General features: G+C 42.1%; 1 protein-coding gene across 5 annotated transcripts in view; it reads left to right on the top strand.

Annotated features, from left to right (window-relative positions):
- The window catches only part of DGKI (diacylglycerol kinase iota), a gene marked incomplete at its 5' end in the record, with an annotated part of 450,496 nt that extends 432,570 nt beyond the window's left edge, over positions 1-17,926 (top strand). For 4 of the 5 annotated variants that reach the window (XM_079930955.1, XM_079930954.1, XM_079930953.1 and 1 more), the window contains 3 exons: positions 8,234-8,270; positions 9,929-10,028; positions 14,269-17,926. In XM_079930955.1, coding sequence (XP_079787081.1) covers positions 8,234-8,270; positions 9,929-10,028; positions 14,269-14,385 — 254 coding nt within the window. In that variant the 3' untranslated portion in view covers positions 14,386-17,926. Of the gene's footprint in view, positions 1-4,064; positions 4,177-8,233; positions 8,271-9,928; positions 10,029-14,268 lie in introns of those variants that run through there. The other variant, XM_079930956.1, reaches the window with a different exon arrangement.
- Between the last annotated feature and the right edge of the window lie 881 nt (positions 17,927-18,807).

Genomic DNA, 18,807 nt, shown 5'->3' with positions numbered 1-18,807 from the left:
CTGGGGCAGAGGAGGATTTGGAATGGTCTGCTGGCAGCGTCAGGGAGACTAATGGGAAATGAGGTCCGGAGAGAGAGAGAGAGGCCACGGGGAGTTGGTAGGAATAGCAAAGGGGATTTGGATGCCTCGGTGTGGGAAGCAAATTAAAGGATGCATGTGACAAAAGACACATCATATATAATACAAGTGCAGGATCGATGATAAAATTGCATCAGTTCAGTGGAAGAACCTATGGGATGAGCACTGACTGGGCAGCAAACCTGAAATCTGGAAGGTCTGACTACTTACCATGCTGCTCACTTTTTCATGTTGGGAGGTTTGTGAAGTTTTGCTTCTCTTCGAAGCAAGAAAAGCTTCCCTGGCCTTCAGCAGGGAATACTGATGTGTAGTCCCCACAATGTATTTTTCTTTCCCTTATTTTTCAGACCATTTCTCACATAGCATAGCTTTTTTTTTGAATCCATGTTCCACTTATGGATCTCTTTCTGAGAAAAAATATATTGGCCAGGGTCCAAGTGGATTTTTAAATGTTTCATTCATTCAAAAATTCTGTCCCATGCACTTTTTTTTTTTATTTTTGGCTGCATTGGGTCTTCGTTGCTGTGCACGGGCTTTCTCTAGTTATGGAGAATGGTGGCTACTCTCTGTTGCAGTGCGTGGGCTTCTCGTTGCGGTGGCTTCTCTTGTTGCGGAGCACGGGTTCTAGGCACGCGGGCTTCAGTAGTTGTGGCTCACGGGCTCTAGAGCACAGGCTCAGGAGTTGTGGCGCACGGGCTTAGCTGCTCCGCGGCATGTGGGATCTTCCCAGACCAGGGATCGAACCTGTGTCCCCTGCATTGGCAGGCGGATTCTTAACAATTGCGCCACCAGGGAAGCCCAGTCCCATGCACTTTTGAAGAAAAATGTTATAGTAATAATCACTGCTCATCCTTACTGTTCTGAATGCTTTACATGTATTCATACATTTAATTCTTACAACAGTCCTACAAGGTAAGTTCTCTTATCTCTATTTGACAGGTGGTAAAAACTGAAGGGTAGTAAAGTTAGGTGACTTGCCAAAATGCATCCATAGTATGAGATTGGCTTCTGCCTTCCATATTCCTCAAACCCAGCGAGGGCAATGAAACATGGATAAACCACCACAGCACGGGGTGCCTTGAAATGAGTATCACATGCACCGTTCTAGTGACAACTGGTACAGGGCTGCAGAACGGCAGTGATCATCTTATGAAAATTTCATGGAGAAATTTGTACCCATATCCCTTCAGTGGAGATTCAACAGTCATCTTCCGGTACAGGTTAGCTATGGGATGGAGTGTGGATATTTTAGTAAATCCTGGGAGGGACAGAGAGCCAAGAGTTCCCTTTATATTCAGGGAACAATCAGGAATTCTCTGCTGACAACTTAATGGCATTCCTTCAAACTCCTTAGGGGAAATGCACGGTATCCACAATCAGGATATATGTATTCATGAAATACAAAGTAAGCCCAAACCCAAATGTTCCCCATTGGTATATACTGAAGGACTTCCATCATCTTTATGTTTTCTCTTTCTCCTGTTCTCTCCCTTAAGAGTGAGACTAAAGTTAACTTTTCCAAAAACCATAGTTGCTATTTTTTCACATGTAGTTTTCTTTCAAGGGAAAATTTTTATGGTCTTTGTTGATTGTTTTTATTTCTCCGGCTACACCTCCACCTCCAAATCTTACACCAATGCTACTAGCCCACACAGTGCCCTATTAGACAGCATGCTGTACTAGTAGGAAGAGCTCCCTGTAGGTCACTGAAGACGCAAATAGGGAGGGGAAGCACAGCTTTGTCTCAGGCTCCACCTGGCAGTCACTCCTCTCCTTTTCTCTTCTGCAGCCCCTTCTTGCTATCAGTTAATTAAGTCCATCTTTCCAGAGCTGTTCCTGAAACCTTTAACTGAAGTTTCTTTGGATATTAAGAGCAAAAGGATCTTGTTTTAGTATCCGCAGCTCTTTTTCTCATCTCTGTCAGCTGCAGAGGATTAAAGGGGGAGGGGGAGACAATAAACAGCTCCAGGCGTGCCTGACTCGCAGATTAGATGACCAGCTCTGGAGTCCTTCTGGGTTGGCTTCATTTATAGCGATTCTTGTCAGAAAGTTGAGAAACAAGCTTCTTTCTCTTCCTTGTCCCACTTCCAGAGTGTCAGATCCTTGCCATGTTAGCACAGATTAAACTGCTTCAGCGTCCTCTCACTGCACGGAGGCGTGGACCCCAGAGTCCATGGCCCCACTGCGGGTGCAGCTCTGAGAGCACCAAGTGACAGTGCTGAGGAAAGGAGGACCTGAGACAAGGCCCCTGTTGCCTAAAAATTTGTGCAATTGTTACCAAACACACATTCATGTGTGCCCGATGCACAGTGAGGCCAAACAAACCGAAACACTGGAGTTTGGAGCAGAGAAAGGCTTATTGCAGGGCCAAGCAAGGAGGACAGGTGGCTCGTGCCCCAAAACCCTGGACTCGTCAAAGGGTTTCAGCAAAGTATTTTTAAAGGCAAGGCGGGGGAGGGGCGTTCCAGGGTATGTGATCAGCTTATGCACAATTCTGATTGGCTGATGGTGAGGTAACAGGGCAGTGTCCCAGGGGTTAACGTTATCAATCCTTAGGTGCCGGTAGGTCTGGGGGCTCATGATTAACAAGTAGTTAACTTTTTCTATTTGGTGGTGGTTTTAGCATGTGTAAAACAACTCAGGAAGTGTGCACCAGATACTATTGTCTAGGTACTCCAGAGAGGAGTTACAGCAGAGGACATGGGAGGAGGGATCTGTCCCGGGAAGGTCCTGCTCAGTTACACAATTATCAGTAACAATGGGAACAGACACTGGTGAGGCCGGGCTGCTCGTGTTCATGGAATTCCTTTCAAAATGAGTGGCTTTGCAGAAGGAGCTTTCTAAAAGGACCACTGGGCACTGTAAGCCTTCTTGCTCCTGACCTTGTGGAGGATGCCTCATCAGCCATTGAATAGGCCTGGAGGACTGGTTCTCAGGACACAGAATTGGAGTCAATACTTACGTCAAATGTAAGTGGGAGCCAAGGCACCCTTTTATATCTCCTTCCCTCATTGATATTCCAGTATCTTGACTTAGTGTAACCTGCTGTGTTATGTCAGAGAGTAGGACACTTAATTATACCTAAACTTTAGGCATTTCATGTAGTGTCCCAGCTACTGTTTTAAGCACATTCTTTTGTATTAACTTATGAAACCTCGTAACAAACCTGCGAGATAAATATTATTATTAATCCCGATTTACATGTGTGACAATCAAGGGGCTGAGAAATGAAATGAACTTGCCCAAGATCCAGTGAGTGGAAGATATAGCTGGGATTTGAAACCAAGGAGGTTCAGCTCCAGAACCCTCCCTCTTAATCACTGGGCTGGACTGCTGGGCACTTCAGGGGGTACAGGGCGGGGAGGGGGTGGATTATCGTTCATGTTTCCTTAGAATCACAGGACTGAGGAACAAAAATGAATGAACTGAATCCTGGTCGAACCTGTAAAATAGGGAACACGCTAGAAGGATATGAAAAATAATCCAAGTGTTCTTACATTTAAAAGATGGAGAATAATTTATTTAAGGAGATGAGGCATACATTTGAAAAGCAAACACATAGTACAAGGGTAGACTCCAATAAGTATCATGGGAGTTCTTCTGTTGATTGATTCCTTCTGTCAAAGAGAAGACAGGTTGATTCCATCTGTTAAAGGTGGCCTTTTCAGAGGACCTTTTCACAGACTGGTCTTTAAAGAATGTGTAAGATTTAGGTGGGTAGCAAGATTGGAGAGAGCAAGCTCTCACAGCTGGGAGAGCCTGAGAAATATTGGGGTGATGGTGCAGCTACCAGTTTAGCTTATGCAAAAAAAATGGAGCCTTGAGAACAAATTGAGGAAGGGTAGTTCCAAGTGAAAGACTGTGAACGTCAATGTTGAAATACCTGGGGTGACACAGGACGTATGATGAATTTAAAATCTGGATGTTGCAAGATCTTTTTTATGTTTTCTTAGTAACAGTCCTGCATGCTAATATGTTCCTGACAGAGACCTTTGAGGAAGCTTATTTGTCAAATAGGACACGTAGGAGCAACAAATAGGACAGACAGTACAAGAGAAGATTCACCCAGCCTTGATGACCAGTAGATGGGAAAGAGAGGAGGTACAGTTGGCGATTTAGCTCCTGGATGACCAGGAGGATTGTGAAAGTCCCCTTTCTCCTTGACCCAATGACATTTTTTTTTAATTGAAATATAGTTGATTTACAATATTGTGTTAGTTTTAGGTATACAGCACAGTGATTCAGATATATATCTATATATCTCTCTATATATGTTCTTTTTCAATATTACAAAATATTGAGTAGAGTTCCTTGTGCTATACAGTAGGTCCTTGTTTGTTATCTCTTTTATATATAGTAGTATATATATGTTAATACCAAACTCCTAATTTATCCCTCCCTGCCCCCTTTCCCCTTTGGTAACCATAAGTTTGTTTTCTATGTCTGTGGGTCTATTTCTGTTCTGTAAATAAGTTCATTTGTATCTTTTTTTTTTTTTTAGATTCCATGTATAAGCAATATCATATGATGTTTGTCTTTCTCTGTCTGACTTACTTCACTTAGTATAATCATCTCTACGTCCATTCATGTTGCTGCAAATGACATTTCATTCTTTTTTTTTGATGTTCAGTACACAGAACATTTTTTTATTTTTTATTAAAATTTCGTTGATTTACAACTTTGTGCTAGTTTCAGGTGTACAGCAAAGTGATTCCGTTATACATACATATATATATGTATATTCTTTTTCAGATTCTTTTTCCATATAGGTTATTACAAAATACTGAGTGTAGTTCCCTGTGCTATACGGTAGGTCCTTGTTGTTTACCTGTTTTATATACAGCAGCATGTATAGGTTACTCCCAAATTCCTCATTTATCCCTCCCAGCCCGTTCCCCTTTGGTAACCATAAGCTTGTTTTCTATATCTCTGAGTCTGTTTCTGTTTTATAAATAAGTTCATTTGTATCTTTGTTTTTAGATTACACATGTAAGTGATATCATATGGTATTTGTCTTTCTCTGTCTGACTTCACTTAATCGCTAAGTCCATCCATGTTGCTGCCAGTGGCATCATTTCATCCTTCTGTATGGCTGAGTAGCATACCATTGTATATATGCACCACATCTTCTTTATCCATTCATCTCTCGATGGACATTTAGAATGCTTCCATGTCTTGGTTATTGTAAATAGTACAATACTGGGGTGCATGTATTTTTTCAAATTACGGTTTTCTCTGGATACATGCCCAGGAGTGGGGTTGCAGGATCACATGGTAGCTCTATTTTTAGTTTTTTAAGGAACCTCCAAAAAAAAAAAAAAAACTCCAGGCTTCCCTGGTGGTGCAGTGGTTGGGAGTCCGCCTGCTGATGCAGGGGACCCGGGTTCATGCCCCAGTCCGGGAAGATCCCACATGCCACGGAATGGCTGGGCCTGTGAGCCATGGCCGCTAAGCCTGTGCGTCCGGAGACTGTGCTCTGCAACGGGAGAGGCCACAACAGTGAGAGGCCCGTGTACCGCAAAAAAAAAAAAAAAAAAAAAAAAAGGAACCTCCATACTGTTCTCCACAGTGGCTGTACCAATTTACATTCCCACTAACAGTGCAAGAGGGTTCCTTTTACTCCACACCCTCTTCAGCATTTGTTATTTGTAGACTTTTTAATGATGGCCATTCTGACCAGTGTGAGGTGATACCTCACTGTAGTCCCCCCCCACCCCGGTACGCAGGCCTCTCCCGTTGCAGAGCACAGGGTCCAGACGCACAGGCTCAGCGGCCATGGCTCACGGGCCCAGCCACTCCGCAGCATGTGGGATCTTCCCGGACCGGGGCACGAACCCTTGTCCCCTGCGTCGGCAGGCGGACTCTCAACCACTGAGCCACCAGGGAAGCCCCTCACTAGTTTTGACTTGCATTTTTCTAATAATTAGCGATGTTGAACATTTTTCCATGTGCTTGTTGGCCATTTGTCGTCTTTGGAGAAATATTTGTTTATATCTTCTGCCAATTTTTTGATTGGATTGTTTTTTGATATTGAGCTGTATGAGTTATTTGTATATTTTGGAAATTAATCCCGTCGGTCTCATTGTTTGCAAATATTTTCTCCCATTCTGGAGGTCGTCTTTTCATTTTGTTTATGGTTTCCTTTGCTGTGCAAAAGCTTTTAAGTTTAATTAGGGCCCATTTGTTTGTTTTTGTTTTTATTTCCATTACTCTAGGAGACAGATCCAAAAAGATATTGCTGTAATTTATGTCAAAGAGTGTTCTGCCTATGTTTCCCTTTAGGAGTTTTATAGTATCTGTTCTTACATTTAGGTCTTTGATCCATTTTGAGTTTATTTTTGTATATGGTATTAGAGAATGTTCTAATTTCAAGCTTTTACATGTAGCTGTCCAGTTTTCCCAGCACCTCTTATTGAAGAGATTCTTTTCTCCATTGTATATTCTTGCCTCCTTTGTCATAGATTAATCGACCATAGGTGCGTGGGTTTATTTCTGGGCTTTCTATACTGTGCCATTGAACTATATGTCTGTTTTTGTGCCAGTACTAAGCTGTTTTGATTACTGTAGCTTGGTAGTACAGTCTGAAGTCAGGAAGCCTGATTCCTCCAGCTCTGTTCTTCTTTCTCAAAATTGCTTTGGCTATTCGGAGTCTTTTTTATTTCCATACAAACTGTAAAATTTTTGTTCTAGTTCTGTGAAAAATGCCATTGGTAATTTCATAGGGATGATTGCATTGAATCTGTAGATTGCCTTGGGTAGTAGAGTCATTTAACAATATTGATTCTTCCAATCCAAGAACATGGTGTATCTTTCCATCTGTTCATGTCATCTTCAGTTTCTTTCATCAGTGTCTGACCACTGACTTTCATAGTTAGGGAAGATGATGTTAGGACTGACTTTCTTCTAATTATGTAGTAAGTAAGTAGTTACATAAATAAATGCTCAATGATAATGATATCTGCCCGTATGGAGAGCAAATCACCAGGATCATACTTCTAAAGTTTACAGTGCTCAATACCTAGAGCTGTGTTTGACCCTTCCAAACACATTTATTCATTAATTCAACCAAACATTTAAGCCTCTGCTTGGCACCAGGCTCCATGCCAGTCACCAAGGAAGGACACGGTGGACAAGACATTGGCCACAACTTCAAGGGGTTTTCCAGAGTGTAGCTGTGGAGAGAGACAAGTCAGCACGTGATTTTAACATGGCTTGACAAGTGTCATGAGTGATTGGTAAGGTGATCATATATACCCACTTGTCAGGGATAGTCTCAATTTGGATAATTATTATTACCCCCACCCCCCACCATTTTAGGAAATGGGGTTAGTACGCAAAGGTAACACAAAGGAATGACATTTAATGCAGTATTAGGAGTGGGGAGATAGATAGAGGGCTTTGTGGAGAAAATCCGTGTCAGCTGATACCTGCAGGTAAGGAATTGTGTGAAGGGTTGGGGGGAAAGGTGAACATTCCTAGCAGTGTTTGCAGGTTGAATGAATAAATTAGTGAACAAATGAGAAATTGTGAACGTGCAAGCACAGAACATTTTAATTCCTGATCAAGCATGTATAATCATTTGATGTTTATAACATTTCTTCCAGATTTTAGAAGGGAAATCTCATGAAAAATAGAATTTTACCCCATTTCTAAAATAAAGAGATTGGACTGGATGATATCTTGACTTAGTGTAGTTTGCTGTGTTATGTCAGAGAAAGGGACACTTAATAATATGGTCTCATAGCTTTCATGCTATACTACATAAGATTACACCCCAAACCACCTGCTGCTGGAGAATGAAAAATGGTCTTTAAAGTCCATCTGATTCTCCCTTTCCCCCCGCTAGGTAGCCACTTAATTATTTTTCATTCATTCTATTCTTCAACTTGTTTGAAGGCTTCTTGAAGGCAGAGGCCATATCATTATTTTTTATCTCCCATTCTGTACATATTGCCTGGTGATGACTGAGAGATTGACGAGGGGGAGGTAGAGGGATCCTTTCTCTTTTGGAAGGGAGGTGGTCTTATTATCCCTGTCACCAAATACTCTTTCTCATTCAGCTTCCCAAGGCATTTTAATTCTGTGACTACAATTTTTTGTCAATGGTTAGTTTTTGAACTATTTTTGATGGACATCTTGCTTTCCTCTTCTTTAGGACCTTCTGAGTTATTGGATATGGCAGACAGCGAAACGTGAGTGTTGCCTTACATTATGTGGTCTAGATTATCTTCTTCAGAACAGATCTAGGAAAAGAATGCAGCCTCTAGGGCATACAATTGATAATTGTAATGTCAGTGATAAAAAGTGTCTACTTTCAGTTGTATTTATAACTGTGCAGGGCTAATCTTCTAAATCAGAGAATACACAATAAAAATAGATGGTACCTGTCATGACGATTGCACATGTAGCTGTTGCTGGTCACCATTTAGAACTTCCTTCAAGTGAGGTACTTCTGCTTTGATGCACCTTGAACTACAGAGAAGTCTAAATTAATGCACTTACCTCTTAATTACCCATCACATTTACTCTTCCTCAAGTGAGGTTTATAAAAAAGTAAGCCCTAATGCCCTAAGGCATCCTTTTTGTATAGTGAAACAATTTCTCTGTGCTGAGTCTAGATGGGACAAGTTATACAACCACTGGAGAACCAAGAACATAGTACCTCCAACCATTTCCATGTTTTATGCTTCAGAAGAGAAACCCTGGTTGAGAAAGTCACCAGCTCTCTGGATGGTTGCCAGACTGATAATGTTTTCAACTTTCTCATTCCCAGGTGCCAAAATAGCTACTATTCCCCAAACAGAAACAAGAAAAGCTAAGCATTTAACCCTGGAAGCCATGTTGAGCCTCTAAAGAACGCCAGTGAAATTTGAAAAGGGATAAAGAGTGGGCAGGGTGGAGTGTGGGGAGGGGCTCAGGAGAGATGGAGGAGGACAAGTAGGAAGGATTTAACCAGGATTTACTGACAAGGGAGAAACTGTCCCTTGCTACATAGAGTTTGTCCATGTACCGCAAATCCCATTGGCAAGGTTATCACTCACCCCAGTTTGCCTAAGGACTGCATTTGATTTTCCATAAACACTTTGGCATTAAGTGTCTTTTCAATTTCAGACTCAGAATGGGAATGTCTTCCTCCCTGTACTGCCTGTGGGGGTGGGGGAAATAGCCACTTTGCCTTGACTGTTCCCCATACTGATGGCTGACCTGCCGCCAAGTGGGGCAGCTCTGGTTGCGGAACCCTCCCAGAGTCTTACCATCCCTCCCAGGTATCTTCTGTGGCTGTCCCCCTCCTGCCACCTGCCGCTCACCAGGAATCAGCAGGAAGAGCAGAGTGGGTATCTCCTGGGTCTTTGAAGTTGGGTTCCCAGGAGATACTCCTCCCGGGGCCAGATGGTCTACCAAGCACTGTGCTGTGGTCCTCCATCGCTGCTCCTGTGTGTGCACCATCTAGGTGGTTCCTGCCCTGCCCACATGACTACACAGAGAGAGTGGCTCCACACTGTTCAGACACATCTACACCCATCAGTCTATTTCATAGGGCCATTGGGTATTACTTAAATCAGACAGTAGTCGCTTAAAACAAAATCACTCAGCCTACTTGACCAGCCAACACTGTTTGAAAAAGAGGCTGGAGTCAGATATGAGGGTTGGTGGATGACTAAGCCCCTCACCTACCTCCCCTGGCCATGCCCTGCAGCCGTGGTCTCACCCACAGATGATAGGGAAAGCGGCCGAGGGGCACAGAACATGAGCAGCAGGGGGAGGATGCTACCCTCACTTCCCTCCCTGCTGCCTCTACCCTACTCTCACTCCTGCCTCCAACCCTTTTCTCATTTCATCTTTGATTTAGGGGTGAGACCGCACTGCACAAGGCAGCTTGCCAGCGGAACCGGGCTGTGTGCCAGCTTCTGGTGGACGCAGGAGCATCTCTGAGAAAGACGGACTCCAAGGTAACTTGATGAGTGAGTGCAAGCATCCTCCCACGGGGCAAGATCTCTGGCACCATTGCCTTCCCTTGTGCCCGTAGCAAAGGCATCCTTTCTGTACTTATGGAAGTGCCTGGGGCTTTGGAAAAAGGAGGAAAAAAATGAAGTGTTTCATTTAGAGAAACTGCAGTTTAAATGTATACGCACAAAGGGAGGGTGTGTGCTTGCCTAAGGGACTTATAGACCTCTGAACGCGTTGACCTTTGGACTTTGGGCTTCTGCTGGCTGCCAGCAGCCAAGTGTGGAGAGGGTGAGGTGCAAAGTGACCAGGTGCAAAAGATATTGGCCTGGCTACCGAGAAGCCCCTTTGGAATTTCTCCTTCAGCTACTTAATCCAGAATAGCTTAAAACCCATGATTTATGTGGCCCCGTATATGGGTGCCAAAGTGATGACCAATCACTCCCAGGATGGGAGATCAGGCTGCACCATGAATTGCTCCGGTTTACAGAGAGCATCCAAGGAAAGGGTCAAAGCTGCAGTAAAGGAGGAGCTGAAGCTTAGTGCTGTTGACCGAGAACTGTAGCCCATGGGAAAGAGATGGGCGGAGAGAAGAGTTCATACAGAAGATCAACCCCAGAGAGGACTTCTCTGTGATGATCTGAGGTCATGATCATGGTCAGCTCTGAGGGTTTTAAAGCACCCTGGGTAGGCTCCAAGAAAGGACAAGCCACTTAACTGTAGAAGGTTACAGAGAAGAATTTTAATATATAGATGAGGATTTCATTAAGTGGGTACTAAATAACCTAAGTTTGGGGTCAGTGAATGTAGCCAAGAAACAGAGGCAAATTACTTAGAAGCCTACTGACGACTTCAGCCCCATTAGATTCATTTAAGTGATGAGCCCCTACTTAAATGCAGTCTTCACCCTGGGGCCTCCTCCAACTGCAGTGTACATTGTGACATGTGGACCTTTCTTTCCTTTCTGAGCCAGTTCTGAGCCAGGTGCATTGCTTGATTCTCCACTTTCCTTGCGACCCACCAGATCCTTGCTCTCTGACTGAGGTCCCTGGCTGCCTTAATTCTGATAGCACTAGGCTATCAAATTCGTTAAGCTGGGTCCTGGTTTCTAGCTGGTCTGTTACCTATCTGGTTAGCTAATTGGGTGTAGGATTCCAAATGGCAGATAATTATTCACTGTGATATTCTTCCCAGATGGTATTTGCACTTAGGTGCTTTGATGTGTAACCTGATTGAGAAACACAACCCATGGTAGGACCAGCTGAGGCCATGATCCGAGGTGGACTTGGCCTTCCTTGCTGGGGCCGCTCAGACACAGCAGGGCCATTGCCTGTTTACCACACAGAGACTGGCCTCAACTCAGCTGATAAAAGAGAAGGGAGGAACAAGATGAAATAGAGGGACCAATAAAAGACTGGCCAGGAAACCCGGCCCCAGAGCAGATGGCTCTTTTTTTTTTTTTTTTTTTTTGCAGTATGCGGGCCTCTCACTGTTGTGGCCTCTCCCATTGCGGGGCACAGGCTCCGGACGTGCAGGCTCAGCGGCCATGGCTCACGGGCCCAGCCGCTCCGCGGCATGTGGGATCTTCCCGGACCAGGGCACGAACCCCTGTCCCCTGCATCGGCAGGCAGACTCTCAACCACTGCGCCACCAGGGAAGCCCAGATGGCTCTTTTTAAATCTAAGTTTCTGAATCAAATAAATGGGCTCAATGTTCCTTGAGATTCCTTTCTATTTTGTGTTACATATGTATGTGCTCTTTCCAAATGCAAAAAAATTTATTACTTTTATGATAAATATAGTGCATTCTCACATAGAAAACTCTAGCAATGCAAAAAAAATTCTTTTAAGTAAAAATTATTAGAAATCCCACAATCTAGACCTAAATACCATTAAAACTTTAATGATTTCTCCCCACATGTGGGTACGTCTACTTTTCTCATTTTCTTCAAGTAAAGTCATACTGTACATGCTATTGTATAAACTTTCACCCAACATTTTGTTTTATAGATCCTACCTTATGAAGTAATAGTTTCATCCTTTTCAGGGATCCTATAATTTTTCCATTCCATAATTTTTTGCTAGGTGAAAGCTGAATATGATGATTATGACTGGTTCTTCTGGAAAGTTTTGAAGAGAAGCAATATTTTGAGAATTTCTCTTAATAGGGACTGGCTCCTTAAAAATCAACTCAGAGGCCCACCCCAGTCCATCTCTCTGAATATTTGGAAATTGGGAATCCCAACCTCCTTAACATTGAAGACAAGATAATCTACAAATACTGTAACCAAGTTGAATAAAATTATTATAGGAACTTGAAGCTATGGTTAAATAGTAAATCCCAACTAAATAAGTTAAAATTTTAGAAAGAGTCCAGAGCCATTGTTACTTCCCTTCTATCTTCTACTCCATATCCCCTTGTAGGCTACTAGGATCAGCCTTAATTGAGTTTGATACCACCCATTGCAATAGACGAGATGGAGGCTGAGAAGTGTTTGATAATTTTTGTAATGCTTGTGCGCATTTTTATACGTGGAGCTATTACTTTGGTGCAATGATCATGCCTCTACCCTTTCCTTAGAACTCAGTATCATTTTGTACATATATATAATGGAATATTACTCAGCCATAAAAAATAACGAAATAATGCCATTTGCAGCAACATGGATCGACCTAGAGATTGTCATACTGAGTGAAGTAAGTCAGACGCAGAAAGACAAATATCATATGATATCGTTTATATGTGGAATCTAACAACATGGTACAAATGAACCTATTTACAAAACAGAAATAGAGTCACAGTTGTAAAAAACAAACTTATGGTTACCAAGGAGAAAAGGGAGGGATAAATTGGGAGATTACGATTGACATAGACACACTACTAGGTATAAAATAGATAACTAATCAGGACCTACTGTTTAGCACAGGGAATTCTACTCAGTACTCTGTAGTAACCTGTATGGGAACAGAATCTAAAAGAGTGGATATATGTATACGTATAACCGATTCACTTTGCTGTACAGCAGAAACTAACACATTGTAAATCAACTATACTCCAATAAAAATTGATTTTATAAAACAATATTTTAAAATAGATATCACTGAACAAAAATTAGAAGCATCAAGGAGTGTGAAGTAATGTCTGTAAACATTCAAAAGAATGGAGACCTTTCCTCCTTTTACTGCTGACTGCTGTTCATTGGCCTCATTTCAAAAATACTGTGTGGATATAAATATACATATAATAGACTGCAAAAAGTCTATTATAAGTCATACAATCATTTAAAATGATGCAGAAGAACATTTCGTGACGTAGAAAGGTTTGATATATTATTAAGTGCAAAAGCACATTACCTAACAGTATGTTAACAAAGTATGGTTTTATTTTCATAAAAATAATTATGCGTAGAGCTATAGAAAAAAGATAAAATAGTTACTCTATGGAAGGTTAACAGCAGTTATCTTACTATAGTGGAATTACTGGTGATTTTTATTTTCTTATGCTTTTCTACTTTCCCAAGTTTTTTTTTTTCTGGTACTTTTTTTGTTTTTAAACATCTTTATTGGAGTATAATTGCTTTACGATGGTGTGTTAGTTTCTGCTTTATAACAAAGTGAATCATCTATACATATACATATATCCCCATATCTCCTCCCTCTTGCTTTAATCAACACCCATCACTTTTATTGTCAGAAATTAACTTACTTTTTGGAGAGAGAAGACAGTTCTAAATTGGGGAGAACCTAACTGACGACTTCGAAACCAACAAAGAAACCCCTTTTGATTGTTTCTGACCATCCCTTCCTCTTTGTTTCTGCTTGTTACTTCCCAGGGTTTAGTATAACAGAAAGAGTTCCAAACTAGAAATCAGAATGCCCGTTTCCCTGCTTTTCTGTTCAGTGATTTCTGTCCCCCTTCCAGAAAGGATCTGGGTTCCCAAACTCACTGTGCCACGCAGTTCGCTGCTGTGTACCTGGTTACTCTGTGAGCCTCCCTTTCCTTTGATGGAACCCCACCTCTGAAAAGTGATCGTCTCTCTTGAGCTTGCGTATCTCACGCGTTTGATGAGATGCATCTGTCAAATAATAGATCTGAAAGTGTCTCATCAATTCTAAAACAGCAAACGTGGAAAGATCCTTTTTTTTTTAGCAAGTCTTCTTTGAGTAGCTCTGTTTCTATGATTTTCTTTTTTTTAAATCTTATCCCAAGTGTTTGTGTCTCTTTCCTTTTCACTGTTACCTACAGGGTAAGACACCTCAAGAGAGAGCACAGCAGGCCGGGGACCCGGATTTGGCAGCCTACCTAGAAAGCCGCCAGAACTATAAGATCATTGGCCATGAGGACCTGGAAACTGCTGTTTGACCCTGGTAGACAGGCTGAGAGAATCTGAACGAGCATATCACCTGTGCCCTCCTGGTGATTGGGCAGCTCCCCTGGAAGAAGCTGATGGAATCCATAAATCTGTCTCTCTCCTGCAAGAATCTATCTGAGACCATGCCACCAGTTTTAAGGGCTACCAAGATGTACAACAGAACATGATAGCCCACTGAGGACGAGGCAGGATACCTGGAGATTTGTGGAATACAGATTCCACAAAATTCGATCCTTATTGCTTCCAGCAAGTAGCATGAACTTCTGTGTTCACCTGTATAATTTATTTTAAAGATTCAAGGATGTCTGTATAAATGGCACTGCTCCCTCCGCCCCCTACGCATTCACCTTTCCCCCATACCGCACAATTCTCCTGTAATGACCCATCAATTTAAAAAATATGATATGATCGGTTCTCTTTACATTCAGCCTTTGGAGACCAGAAGACTCTGAAGGTCTTTTCAAACCCTCTGGCTGTCCTGCAAAAATATAACCGTCAGACCGCTTCCATTTCCACGACTAAACATACCGAGACTACTTAGTGACCTTTGCATGTCTCCTCTCCCCCTCCTTAATCCCTTTTCGTCATACAGGAGCTGGGGAGTGCCACAGAAATAATGTCAGCTTGTGTGCAATATCTCTGAGGCGTGGCAAGGTGGCATGGGAGTTGTCTGGGCTCAGAGGTACCTCAGAGAGGGGACCCAGGGGTCAACCCAGGTGGCAGGGCTGTTGCCGAGAGCCACGGAGGACCGGTTCAGCTTGGGCTGTTGGTCCAGCTCCGTACTGCCTACATGTAGCCATCTTTGCCTTTTGCTGCAATAGAGATGAGCAATGGATTCAACAAAGGCCCACAGCTAGTTTGCAGAACCACTCAATTTTAAGTGCTGCTGAAATTGCAGAGCAGAAAACCATGTGTGGGAACTGTGGTTACAGGAAATGGAGCGCTACGACAGCGTTTACTTTTAGGCTTTTTTGACTGATAATAGAAAGCAGGCTAATCGACTGGAAATAAAACAGCAAAAGCAAAAGTAGCAACATATGTCAAAATAACTCACTTAAGCAAGAAAACAGTCGCTGGAATGTTGCACAGAGGCTAAAAGATTCAGGTACAGTGGTGAGAGGGGGCCCATTTTAGGTTTTCCTTCTAAGGTTTTGGTTTTCATTACCCCAAGTAAGCCTTGTCCCAAGGACAAAGCCTTGTTTTATGAGTTCCACTGCCAGATTTCCGAGATGCCTGGATCTTTCTGATGGATGCCTCACCTGCTACTACTTGTCAGGTTCCAAGGTCATACCTGATAGCACTATAGCCCCATAGCTCATGTACAGGGTGGTCAAATATATTCTTTTTTTCTGCTTCCCCTACCAGAATGTTCTTAGTGCAGACTACTGTGGGAGTCTAGCCAGGAACATCTTGCTGGCAGTAGAATTACAGCTTCTAATCCTGCCACGGATCACTGGTACTTACAGGCACCTCTATTAAGGACTCTATGATAACTAAAGTATCAGGAGAAAAAGTCTTCTTTCACTGAAAAGATCTACTTGACTTGGGTATAAGGCAAAAGTGAAAGTGGGTGACCTTTTTGCTTTAAACTAAATCGATGTCTTCTGAGCTTCTTCCATTTAGTTCTTAGACATAAAGTGTTTCCCTAGTGTTTCTGCATGTAAACATAAATGACTGTCTCTCTACATTTAATTTAAAGCTCCAGCAGTGATGCCTTGCTTGTCTGAACCACTTTTGGTCACGTATCATTTTGAAAGTACAAAGATGATATATACTGTATTAGGTTGGAATAGCCTCTCAGTGGATGGGGTCTAAGTCTGTCCTTAGTTGTTTCAAAATCAAATGGTTGGCGTTATTTCCAGCTGTGGGAGAATGGGTTGGTCGTGAGTAATCTATTTCCATATATCAGTCTTAGCTATGTTTTGGGTTTTCTGGTGAGGGCAAAAGGGACTGGAGTCGATTATTTCCAGAAGCTAGAAGAAAGAAAAAAGCTCCAGGAGAATTTGATCACTGGGCTTCTGCTGGGAGTTTTCCAGTTGGTGGGACTGTCAAGGAGATGTTGTGATGACAGACATATAATCCTTACGACAGACTGGAATCTGGCTTTGAATGGTGCCTTCCATTCCCTAGATTGAGCCAAGCACTTGGCTCTGCAGCCAGTTACCAGCTGCCATTGCTGGGATGAAGGACTCTGCTTTCACCAACTACCGTCTCATATTTCTCTGGTATGCTTCAAAGCGGCCCAGAGAAAATTGAGGGTACAGGTGGCTATGGGCCAATTCAAATAGCTCCAACTGAAGTCATACGTAAATCCTTGATATGGAAATAGATGAGGTAATGACTACTGTAGGGGTCCTGGTGCATTTGGAAATTCTTCCAGAGCAAAAAAAGAAAGACGTTAATGTCCTATGTTATTGATGGGGAATGACATAGGACCAAGACAAACACCCAGAGAACTTAGGTTTTACAAAAAAAAAAAAAAAAGCATCAAAAATGATCAGAACAGTGACCTATTTAATGGCTTCAACATTAAATCTACCTCCTGCAGCTTTTTTTAAAAATTGGCCACTGCATGTGACAGTCCTGGGCTTTAGAAAGAGCAAAGAGAATGTACTCAGGAGTTTCCAACTCAGCTTAGGGTAGGTAGTATCCCCTCTAATGGGCCATCGGGAAGTATAGAAGCAACAGTCTGGCCCTGGTCTGAAAATCCACATTACTTTAAGAGACATAAAACTATATACCTATAGAAATACAATTTTCTACAAAACCAACTGAGATGGTACTGCCAAGAGTAGCTAGCTTAGCTGCCAATCCTCTGTGTTTGGCTCAGAAGAGCCTTCCATGTCGTGGCACTGTCTGCTCTGGGATTCCATTTTTAGATTAGACAGATAGAGGCATGAGAAATGGAGAGTTATTAAAAGCCAACATTATATAACCTTAAAGGCAGTCATTTGTGCAGCCTTATATTCCAGTATTACACATTTAATGAAAAAGAACCCGGTTGAGCTATGCTTGATCACATTCAAGGACTTGATAAAGAACAGAAGCCAGGAATGAAATAAACACCACAGCCGGGAATGTCACTTGGAGAGTTTTGGTTACCTCTGTAGAGGTTATGACCTAAAATGAATGCAATTTCTGAAACAGAGAATTTAGCTGGCAAGTACACAGCCATGAAACTAGTGACAGATGCTGGAAAGCCTCACATTACCCGTTGTTCCCCATCCTTCCATCCTAGCTGGCCTTAGTGCGTAGGCAGATCCGTTTGCATTGAGACATACTCAACAAGTAGGTAGTTTTCATTTAGACCTAGTAACAGTTTCTTTGCCTAAAGGATTTCTGGAATTTATTGACTAGACTCCTCACAATATCCATGTCTTAGAAAATGTGGGTGCAGCAGTTTTATTTTTTTACATGTCATTTTTATTTTAAATGCTTAGATTTTTAAATTATAAAAGTAGAACGTGCTTTTTATAAGAAGTTCTAGTACCACAGAAGAGTATCACATGCAAAGTCAAGCTGTCCCTCTCAGCTGGTGTAGTGTCCTCTGTCCCGCCCCCCAAGATAAACAGCGGGAATATCGAGAAACACTGTTGCTTGTATGTTATGTCAGAAATACTCTGTGCATATACAAGCCCCAATACACATAGAGGAATGCATTTATTTGTATACATATATGTGTATATGTCCTATACACACATATATTGCATAGGTTTAAGAAAACATTTTAGAAGCATGCTAGTCATCTGTGCCTGTGTAGTTAACACCAACAGACAAAGATAAGGTAACAGAAATTTTTCATTTATTCTTTGTTATTTTTACTGTTACTAAGCTTAGTTCTGTTACTGGAGCACTCCAATCGCACATGGCATTTGCTCTTGCCTGTGTCATAAAATCTATGGCCAAGAGGTCTTGTAATTGTTTTTGTTACCTTCCATGAAGCATGAAACCTACCTGAGCCCAGAGACTTGTTTATGCTATCTGTGGATCTCAAGTGGAGAGTTCCGTCCTCTGTGATGCTTAGACCCCTTTACGAGGCTGCGTTACAGGATTCACTCAGTAGGCTGCCTAATGATATCTAATTCTGGTAAGCTACCGCGAAAAGCCATAGTAACTTGGATATGGGTGCGGTCTGAGTAGCTAGGCTTCCTTCTAGTAGGAGTAGCTAATGAAATCACTGAGAACAGCATGATATTTTATGCAATTATGCTATTTAAAAATAAAATAGATGGTTGTTAAACTGGCTTGTCATAACCATCCAATAAAACTGCTAATTGCTCTACTTAAATGGATTATTTTCATTTTAGGGGGAAAAGGTAGAACGTCCATTAGAGTTTTCTAATTAACATTTATTTAGTATAAAATAACTTCTGCCCAGGTCTTAGTAGAACCATCTCTGAATATCTCAACTT

The sequence above is a fragment of the Stenella coeruleoalba genome (assembly GCF_951394435.1).
Source record: "Stenella coeruleoalba genome assembly, chromosome: 9".
NCBI classification, from domain to species: Eukaryota; Metazoa; Chordata; class Mammalia; order Artiodactyla; family Delphinidae; genus Stenella; species Stenella coeruleoalba.
This window is presented reverse-complemented; position numbering and strand designations above follow the sequence as displayed.